General features: G+C 39.3%; 2 protein-coding genes across 4 annotated transcripts; one reads left to right on the forward strand and one right to left on the reverse strand.

Annotated features, from left to right (window-relative positions):
- The first annotated feature begins 183 nt into the window (after positions 1-183).
- LOC131794268 (transmembrane prolyl 4-hydroxylase) lies at positions 184-6589 on the forward strand. Its single transcript, XM_059111779.2, has 11 exons — positions 184-445; positions 1163-1244; positions 1681-1806; positions 2412-2485; positions 2761-2822; positions 2931-2965; positions 3682-3847; positions 4167-4224; positions 4934-5058; positions 5428-5518; positions 6085-6589. Exons 1-11 carry the CDS (start codon positions 221-223, stop codon positions 6358-6360), a joined length of 1320 nt encoding a protein of 439 aa, XP_058967762.2. The 5' UTR covers positions 184-220; the 3' UTR covers positions 6361-6589.
- A 107-nt stretch (positions 6590-6696) lies between these two features.
- LOC131794303 (epimerase family protein SDR39U1) lies at positions 6697-10773 on the reverse strand. Of its 3 annotated transcripts, none has more exons than XM_059111810.2 (7): positions 10739-10773; positions 10594-10647; positions 10003-10109; positions 9248-9330; positions 8767-8888; positions 7550-7765; positions 6697-7417 (listed from the first exon to the last, which is right to left on the reverse strand). In XM_059111810.2, the coding sequence occupies exons 2-7, from the start codon at positions 10607-10609 to the stop codon at positions 7077-7079; spliced, it is 885 nt and encodes a 294-aa protein (XP_058967793.1). In that variant the 5' UTR covers positions 10610-10647; positions 10739-10773; the 3' UTR covers positions 6697-7076. The 3 variants fall into 3 exon arrangements, with proteins under 3 accessions (XP_058967793.1, XP_058967792.1, XP_066019981.1); XM_059111809.2 differs by having other exon boundaries at positions 10723-10769; XM_066163884.1 differs by having other exon boundaries at positions 10594-10767.
- Between the last annotated feature and the right edge of the window lie 28 nt (positions 10774-10801).

Consider the following 10801-nt stretch of genomic DNA (forward strand, 5'->3'; position numbering starts at 1 on the left):
TCGTGCATGATCTTTTTTTACTTGAATCGGCTCAATTGTCTTGATCTATGGAAGTTAAGGACAGCTTAAAATTATGGAGCAGTTGTTTTAGTCTGATGCTGGGTACTAAAATAATAAATATTTAATAAAAGTCCATGAAACCAGAGCAGCCAATTGACATCACGGGCAGTGAACTTGGCAGTGATACAGTTTTGCGAAAATTTCGCAGTGTTCTTAAAATATGAACAAAACAAGTTCACAATTTGAAGGCTTTATGAGGAATGGAAAAAACTTGTTAATAATTTTTTCGATTGTTGCTATCAATTTTAGGCTAGCTGCAAGCAGTGACGCGCGCAAGCGGCTCGATAAGTCTTGCGAAAATGGCGTCTGTTTCAGGGAGCAAGACAAAGGACCGTGTATTCCCAGTGATGACGAACCGAGGCTGTTCAGATGGGATCCTATCAAGGTATGTTGCTGCTAAAGAAATGAAGGTATAATCCAACAAAGAAAATGCTACTTCAGGGAGAGTACAAAGAATTGGACTACCATAACAATCTACGGAAGCTCAAAGTTGAAGCAGCGATCTATAGTAGTAGAAATCCATTTGTGGTCGAAATAATGTAAACATTGTAATAATGCACGTACGTGTCCAGCACAGAGCTATGTGCCAAGCCAGATAATTACGTGCACTGCACTACAACTTCTCAAGTTAAGAACGATGCAATGGCGCCATTTTTAAATTCAACCAAAATTAGCACGTGGTACCAGCAAAAATAGCAACAGAACCTTGAACAGGAAACCTGCTACTTTAAAAAACAGAATTCAAAACAGCTTTCTAGCTGAAAAGATACGGTGAAAATCGTCCTCCTTATGCAAAAATAAGATAAATGAGAACATTGCAGTGGGGGGAGAGACGTCTTTCCGAGAATGCTGAATTCGCTCTCGAGAAAAAAGAGAGGAGTGAATTTTGAAATATAACCTGTCTTAACCGTTTAGTGTCTTTCTTAGAACTTCCCCTTGCATTTTCACCCTTGAATAAAATGCAAAGGTCATGAAAATAAAGGAAAGGATCATTAAGTTAAGAAGCTCATGATTATCAAACAAATTCTCCTTGCCAGTACCATAACAAATCAAAGAGAAAAGTATGGAGAACATGAATATTAATAAGGTGTTATTACCATAGAAAGGTCACGTGAGAGAGCTTGAACTTGAAGAGGGAAAAACATACAAGATGATTACACTCGCATCTAAGCCTCCTCTATTTGGTGAGTTTAACCTTTCGTTGCCTATGATCTGACTGTTAATTCTCCCCTCTGGTTGCTGCACATTTCTTTTTAAATCAGTTACGAGAATTTGGTGTTAGATCAAGTTAACAACTACTACCACAGCGATAAGTGTCTCTCCTCATACTTACCAGCTGATTGCTATTATTTTCCCTCGCAAAAGAGGATTGCTACCTCCCACTTAATTATCATTCGTGTAAAGTTAGTTTAATCCATCTTTATTTATTACTCTGTACCTTTTAATCAGTAAAAGTATAGTGCTCCCACCTCTCCTTGGAAACCAGCGATCGGGCCATTTGATTGATCAGTACATACCAAGGCGTCGATTAAAGACAATTCAGGCCACTTTCATCCCAAAATGATAAACATTCTCTTGCTACATGACAAAGTAAAGTTATTTTTCTTTATTTGATTATAGAAATACCGGATTTTCTTAGCGAAAGTGAAGCCAATCACATCATAAGTTTAGCTGAGAAGGTCGGTCTCCGAGGAAGCGACCTTCACCTTGATGAGGAACTCGAGAAAAACAAAGAATTTGTAAGAGGTATGCTAGTTAACAAGGAAGTCTGGTATCAAGGATGGTCCTTAGAAGCTTCAGTTTACAAATTCATATCAAAGATAAGAGCTACATCGCGGTGATTTAAATATCTTTTGTTTTTGCGTCTAAAATTGGGGGTGTGGGTGCATTGATCTAAAAATAGAAGAGAAGGCTCGAAAATAGGGGTTATTGAGGAAGAGAACCATCAAAGAGGAACCGAAATATAACAGAACGAAAAAGTGATCGATGATTAAGACTGAGACGGACCGCAAAAGTAAACCCTGCAAAAACTGAGGCTAAATATTCCCTTTACTTTGTTTACTGAGTGGAGTGCCCCATTAGATGCTTCTGCGCTTTTCCTAAGTAATCCCTCTAATTTTCAATTCATTTTTTTTTCAATCTATCTCTTTATCAATTGACATATCTATTTCGCAATTATAACTATTTAAAAATAGCATAAACTTCGCTCTTAATCCACAAGCCTTGACGTAGCTCGTTCAAATTAGTTCTGTATCTTGGCCCAGCAAGTTCCAGGAATCTCCAAACTCTGAAGAGCTGTTATTCAAGTGAAGAGAGATAAATTGTTCATTTAACCTTCATTTTTTCTCTAGGAAATGCAAGTGGTTCTCTGGGAATGTTCTTAAACTGGGACAAAAATGAAGACGGGCTCATTACGAGGGATGAGGTAAAGATGATAATTAAGTTATTAATTTTAGCATCAATTAAAAATCAAATTTGCATTGGTCATGCCTTACTTGGCTCTGTGATTGGCTAGGAGAACTCAGGCCACACTCTCAATCTATTTGTTTTACTTCTCATTGGCTCCATGTGATATCTTCCTCAGTCTTAATTTGTCGTTGTGAATATTTTGGTTTCATTGTTACGATACTTCCTCGAAAAATGGTCTATCGTCCTCTTTTGGTATTTCACAACAATGTGTTACTTTTATCTTTCCTTTAGATAATTGATTTTGCTGCAGACTTCAAATACCTTTATCTGAGTCCAACAGAAGTAGATGACATGTAAGGATGATGATCGCTTCTTTATATATCACTTGATGTTTTCTTCTTCGTGATCTTAACTCGAACGCACAGATCCTGCATTAATTCCAACTTTTCTCTTCATTTTAGGATAAGCAAGCTAAACATTTGGGAGTTTGATGATGGTAAGTAGCACAATGAACCATTTTCCCGCAAGAAAATTTAATAGTTTCTCTCCTTTGTTTTAAGCAGTTTCTGCTTGAGGACCAAACTGATAGTCCTGTTTTGCAATGGCTTCGCATCACTTCTCTACGTGTTCAGCATATAAAACCCGGGCAACCATCTCAGCCAATCAGATGCAAAGCTAACACCCTTCAAATACTTCACTTTCGGAAGCTTGCTTGTTTTTTCTTTTGAATTGTGCGCTGATAGACTCGAAACTTCAACATCGACCCGTTCGTGCACGGGACTGGCTGGGAAATTTGAACCGTTAGTGTCAGTTCTTTCCAGCGGAATACAAGTGTTCTATCTTTAAATATAAAGGTGTTTAAAGTAAATAGTTTACTCTCGCAGGCAAATGGCTCAGAAGAAAAGGTCTACAACGTCTAGGTTTTAAAGCTTGGTCAATGAGCAGAAAGTTACGGTCGCTGATTTTGCCTTAAAAAAAAATGTGGGTGATTTTTGTCCCGGGGGCGGGAATTTGCACAAACCAATCTTTAAAATTCAAAGTTCAAAGTTGCCCCCGGAGGGGGGGGGTGTTGAAGTTTCAAATTGATCGACGCAGTATCACTGGTACCTTTTGATACTTTCCTTTGTTTGACCGATTGTTGTGGTTACTAGGTTTAGTCATCACGTCAATTGATAGAAATCCGCCTTTGACTTTTTAATCAATACATTATAGATCAAGTAACCCCAGTAGAATTTACCACGCTGCCAACTGCCGCCATGGACGGGTACATGAACAAAATCAAAGAAAAGCATCCAGCTCACAGGGATAGGTTTAGTAACCAGGCCTGGTTAATTCAAGGCAAGCGAGCTGACCCCTTGTTACAAACATTACGAAAGAGGTAAGCCGGGAGACTGGATCCAAAGTCGATCTGGCAGACTCGATGGTGTTAACTGTCAGCCGGAAAACGACCAAAACTTTAGCGTAAAAATCGACCAATTCTATCCGTTGGTCGTGAAAAATGTTAACCGTAAAAAAGAATTCTGATGACAACAATAGAAAGATATTGACTGTTAGCCGAAAATTGGCCAAAATTGTAACCGTTAGCTTAGCCTTAAAAGCCATCACCCCGCTAAGACCCTCTTACACCTCAGCTTTAATTGAGATATGTATACACTGAAATTCCGTCTTTCTTGAAAAGTCTTTTTTTGTTTTCACAGGCTCTCTAAGCTGTTAAGGCTTTCCGATCAAATCATACGAGGAGGCGAACCTTTACAGGTTTGTGTTGCAGCCACAACAACTGCACCATTCATAAGCAACTTTGATAAAAATATAATAAATTGGATTGTTTCGCATGACAAAGAGAGTAATCCACCTCATCCTTCGGTTTAGACGAATAATACACGCCCCGGCCTTGATAATCCTCATTAACATGCTTAACCTCATTCTAAATTTGTTGATCAAGGTCGTAGACTCGATATAATTGATAAACCAAAACCAGAAGTGATGGGCATATGCCAAAACCAGTTCGTGGGAAAGGTCATCTAGAAAAAGCTACTCGTGGAGTATGGAAGATGAACTGTAAAAGTTAACTGTTATGAGGTCCTGACAGGGCAATTAATCCTGAAGCTTTTTTCTGGTTTTGCTATCTTAGTGGTTAACTCAAGAAAGCTCACAACCTCCTCCCCACCCCTCCCCACTTTAACCAGGCAGATCCGATACACTATCACTATTCACTAAGGCAGACAATAACATTTTTGATATTTGTAAATTTCTCTCCCTTGTCTGATTGCGACATAAAAAGGTTTTGTTGTTATACTGAGTTCTTGTAGCCTCTGGACTTGCAATGTCTAGCTCCAAAACAAACAGTTATACATGGCTGTTTATATAAAAAAGATTACTTAGTCGATGCCTTCACATAGAGCTCTCTGTCCGTGCTTTGAGTGATAAAATTTTTTTCTGACAGTTGTTCACTTTATTTTATCAGGTGGTTAAATATACAAAAGATGGACATTATAACGCACACTATGACAGCCAACCCGTGATGAACCAATCACACGTGAAATGCTGTCATCTGGAACTTTCTTTGCTTCCACATTGTAGAGTGTGCAGGTAAAATCGGTATTCAACACCAGAAGTAGTTGGTGAAACGATCTATAGAACAGGAGCTGTTTTATAGCTATCTTTTATGAATGAGTAAATGTCTTTCACGAGGTGGTAAATTTTGAACTAGGCACTGAACATAGAGAAATGTTTATCGTCTCGTCACGAGCGTGGGTCGAAGGAAAAATGTGAGTCTTCGTGACGAATCGAATACCAGACCTTCGATTTCCCCTGGAATTCCGTGATGCGATGCCTCATCACTTTCCTGCATCGCATGGGGAAAAGCCCTGAATTAGAAATTTTAATTAAGTACAGCTTGGTAATAACCTAATCAAAGTGCACTTTGCGAAGCTGGCCTACTCGAATATTTTGTTACAGATATGCTACGGTGTTGTATTATCTGAATGACGTGGATGAAGGAGGAGAAACTGCATTTCCCGTGGTAGATGAGAAAACTTTTGATAGAAAGGTTCGCTACACTAAGAACGCCTCACAATCAAACGATTTATATTTCAGAACTGAGTCGATCTGCGTATTCAAATTTCATTCCATGTGCAAATGGGTCAGCACCGCAGGCCTCTAGCCACGATAAGTTTTCAATAACCGGAGGAATAGGATAACGTAAGAAATGAAGGGGGAACGGGGGGGAGGGAGGAAGGGGGGAGGAACGTCGTCTTCTGGGGTGAGGGGTGGGGTGGAAGGTAAAAAAAAATGTTTTGGTATCGATTAGTTACGGTGTATTAAAGTACAATGAACAGTGGAGGCATCACAAAAATTTCTTTAAAGTTCAAGAGATGCGAGTCATGAAACTCAATCCAATACTCTGTCAAAATTGAGGCAATTAACAATTAAGGTTTTCTGATGATCGTCGCCGTCATTTAACGGAACAGTTTAAGTACCTCTCGGGTGACTCGCTAGGCCAGTAGACACCTTCAGAGCATACAGGCTCTCCCACTCGGCAGATATTCGCCCTTTGAAGAAGAGATTGCACTCACTTATTCACGAGGAACTACTTACCTCATCTCATCTCCACAGACTTACCTGGACACCATGAAAGTAGACAAGTTCAATTTGATGCAATACTGTCACGATGGCAACGTTGTTGTAACACCACAACGAGGCAAGGCGGTCATGTGGTACAACCATTTTGTGGATGAAGAAACGGGATGGATGGGAGAGATGGATGAGTACTCGCTTCACGGGGGCTGTGGGCTGTGGTCTGGGGTCAAATGGATCGCTAACAACTGGATTACGTCCGCTGACGCCCAGTGGGCTCATTATAAAAGTGATCATGATATCGACGATAGATAAATTATTGTTTCCTGTCTTTAGTCTTTTTTCAACCCTAGTTTGAATGACCCCAGCCGGCTAAACGACTTTAGAAACACTCTATAATCGGCATCTTCCGTCGCCCTGTTATTTTCGTCTTTCCCTGATTGGTTCCAATCTAAATGACGATTCTTGAAACCAAAAAACGCGACTAAACTTAATGCATTGAACTGAGACGAAGAAATGATGGAGGAAAGCTACAGGGAATACGAAATTCTTCTTTCTTCGGTACATTTTCTTCATATTATTGCACTTCTTCAATTGCACTTTTGTATTCCTAGTGTTTATTAAATAAAATAGGCAAAGTGTGTTAAAGTATTAAAAGTTTATTTCTTTCTTAAGTTAATTATGTCACTTTAGAATAATATCGTGTCGACCATATTCAAGCCATCAACCGTAAAATACTTCTAGATCCTTTTTCTTCTCATGACGATGTAACCATGTTAGAGAGACAAGAAGTTACCCTTTCATAAATTCGCAATCATATAAACACAATTCTCTCTTCCATTAAACTCTTCACAATCAAACAATAGTAGACTTTCCATAACGGCAAGAGCCGTCACATAATGAAATAAGTGCTTTTGTAAAACTCTGGTCTTCTTCGCAGCCGTTGTTTGATCTCGTCACGTAAGACGCGTGAGAAAGCGTTACGCGACAAGACCAAACCACGGCTGCGCAAAAGACTTCAGACAAGTTTTTTATTTCACAATTTCTGCCAACGCTTGTTTTAGCTCTGGATAGTGGAACTTGTATCCCATCTCTAATGTCCGTTTAGGAATAACTTTCTGTCCTTCCAGAAGTATTTTTCCGCGATCCTGACCAAAGATAAAATTGATTGCAAACGAAGGGGTCGGCAAAATGGCAGGTCTCCACAGCGCGCCTGCGTACTCTTTCGTATAACTCTCGTTTGTAACTACTTGCGGCGCCACTGCGTTCAATACACCAGTCACGTGATCGTTCTCCAAGGCGTGAAAAATTATTCCTGTCATGTCGTCCAAGTGGATCCAAGGGAAATATTGTTTACCGCTACCTAGTATTCCTGAAATAAAAGGGTGGAAAAAAGAAATAATCTTAGTTCCATTTTCTGAGGAAGGAATTAAATTTTTCCATATAATACAATGCCTAAACCAATGCAAGATACAATGCGTGGAATAATAAAATGTGTTTTTACCTCCAAGACCGAGCCAAAATGGCCAAATTGTCTGCTGTATGACGCCTCCACCACGGCCTAATACAACTCCAATCCTTAACGTGACCAATCTGGTATCACAGCCATCAGGAAGCTTAGCACTGTTCTCCCAGTCAGCACAAAGTGTTGTCAGTGCATCTGCAGAGCTTGGAGGTGAATCTTCAGTGTACTCTTTCGTATCACTTGGAGGATAGTAACCTAAAGTGAAAAAACGAACTATTTTGTCAGATGTCCTTCTGGGACAACAGTGCTCATTAAGTAATTCAGTGAGGAGAGTGAGATGAATCCTACATCATGACAAATTTGTGGAGAGATACATTTTACTCACAAGGTTTTCATGTGCAAACAGGTTGAATGCAAGATAGGAAGGCATCTTAGGAGGGAATTGGTCTGACACAAAAAGGACCTAACGTTTTGAGTTACACTTGCTCAGCTGGAAATAAAGCCAAATCAAATTACATTGTTTAGGAAATTCAGCATCTTCTTGAAAGGAAATTTCTATTGGTGAAATTGAATATAAAACAAAGAATACCTCCAAAGTGAACACAGATAAAGTGAGCCATGAGGTTAAAGCAAAAGGATAATATTCTAGTCTTGCAAGCATGCCCTCGTTGTTTGTGTTGCAAGACATGCGTTCCTTTACCCCACCACTTATCCCCCACCCCTACCAGAGCTGGGGAGAAGTTCTCCAGGAGTCTGGGACTAACCAGTGCCAGACTCCTAGCAGACTTCTTGCTACCTGATGTTGCCTGAGGCCTCATACTTTCCTGTGGTCAAAGGAATGCTTGCACTGAAGTGCCAATACTATTAAGAGGGCCTCCTTGCCAGCTTATCTTCCATAAGACATACAACACTTTCACCATCTCTCCCTAACTCAAGAGTACATCTGGATATGGGGGTAGAAAACGTGATTGGCTGGTAATTCCCGACTAAGAAGACAACAGAACTACATTTCATGTTTGGACTATCAAAAATGCATCTGTAGCCCCTGCCATGGATCATTATGAACAGACAGAATCTTTGTCCAATTAATATTCTATTTTTTTTTTCTTTAAATGACATGCCAAACAAAATCTGGCTATAAAGCCAACAAAATGGATTGCAGCACTAGCTCGGAATGAGATATTTGCCACTCAGGTAAACCACATGGGTTTTTAAACACATATAATGTAGTTGTTGTTATATTCAAAAGAGCTCACCAACAGCAGAAGAGGAGACAAACACTTTTGGAGGATTTGATGCCTCTGATATTTTTCTTGCCAAGGTTTTGGTTGTTTCTATACGACTATCTCTCAGTTTCTGTAAGAAGCCCTCATTCCACCTGTTCAGAAGTACAAAATAAAGATTTTAATATTTTCTACCATTCAATCATGAAATTAATTATATGACATGACAGCAACTTCATTCACCAAACATGAGTAACTGTGTAATTGGCACACCTACTTCATTATGCAGAGTACTTTTCTGGGACTCACTGCCACTAGAGATCCAATGGACTTCCTTCCACTGAGCTAATTAGTGTTGTCAAGGGCTTGAAATAGGGGCTCACAGCTGGGCTGCAAGGATTTGTCACCCATAAGAGTGGTGTTCTTTTGGGGGACTGGCTGGATACAGCAGAAACCATGAATACTTCAGGCACTTGTTGTCCTTTTACTACTAACAATATTATAAAATCATCACCTTTTAAGTGGATTAAGAATGTTCTCTCCAGCAAGATTCACTACAGCCTCACATTCTGGCAAAGGTGATTTTGAAATCTCACTCTGTTTGGAAACAAAGCAGTCATAGAAAACTTGCTGTAACCATTTTAGTTTCCCAACCTCTGTATAGCTGAAAATTTAAATTTTGGTATGTGCTTACAGGATATCTGACTAAGCATTACATGGATGTTCTAAGATACATGTGGAATGACCCCTTAACATCAGTCTCCTCAGACTACTTCCTGGTACTTATTGAAACCATACAGAATATGAAACCTTGTCATATGCTTAAAACATAACCCAGATTAAAAAGGGTAAAATTTTTAAAGAAAATTTGGTGTTGCATCAGAGGAGGTATTGAAAAATAATTTGGTTTCAAGGGTTTCTTAACCCTTTAACTCCCATGAGTGACCAAGATGGAATTTCTCCTCACCAAATCAATACAATATCAAACAGACAAGTCATGAGAATAGAGGAAATCTCAGTTAAGGGATTATTAGTTGATTCAATAACAAATTCTCAGAACTAACATCATAAGAATTGTATGGCAGATAGTAAGGAGAATTACTAATGAGATCTTGGGAGTGAAAGTGTTGAGCTGATGCTCTAAGTGTTATTCCTTAATAAATCAACTTTAGAAACTCAAATTTACCATTTTATATTATCAACTCAGTTGGCAAAACTAAAATAACTCAGATTAGTTCCATGAAATGAGTATCTTTAACAAGTTCTTACCCAAGTTATTTTTCCAGGTGCCTGAGTCCTTGAAATAATTGTCACCTCATGTCCTTTCCGTTTCAAGGCCTCTACCAATGCTCTACCAATAAATCCTGTTCCCCCTCCTGCAAAAGACAGTTCCAGTCAACAATGGGATTGAACTGCTTTAAGACAATAGGTGATAATAGTATGACAAAACAAGACCTTTCTTGGAGAAAATAGGAGACCTCCCTACCAAAGGTACATCAGATAAATCGCTTGTGAAATTCACAAATTATGACCCTAATAAGGAACCCTGTGGTACACCACAAGGAATGACAGACCAGGTAGAACTCTATCCCTCTATAACAACTCTTTGTTATCTTTCTGTCAAGTAATCCCTACACCAGTTCAGCAGACTACCAAAGATGCCAGAATTACAAAGCTTCTGCAGGATAATAACATGTGATATTCTATCGAATGCTTTGGCGAAATCTAAGAACACGACATTGTAGTCCGTCATCCAAGGCCTTTTTACACTGGCGGTGTGTAAGTACCAATTGGTTATCACAGTAAATGAGCAGACAATTAAATGAACCGTGTACATGTTACGTAACTGCGTCAACACACCTACAAGAACTCGCATATTTTCTCTCTTCTGAGGAGACCGATTCGGAGAATTGTCTAAAAAATACTCGAAGGTTAGCGCCAGGCTATTATAAAAGTTAAGAGCGTTAATTTCACAAAAGCAATCCTGACCGAGCTAGGCTCTTACTTCGTTTTCACGTTTAGCACGAGAATCTTAGAGACTGCGAGAAGACTGAGGAAGACAACAAAG

The sequence above is a fragment of the Pocillopora verrucosa genome, chromosome 3 (genome assembly GCF_036669915.1).
Source record: "Pocillopora verrucosa isolate sample1 chromosome 3, ASM3666991v2, whole genome shotgun sequence".
Taxonomy (NCBI): Eukaryota; Metazoa; Cnidaria; class Anthozoa; order Scleractinia; family Pocilloporidae; genus Pocillopora; species Pocillopora verrucosa.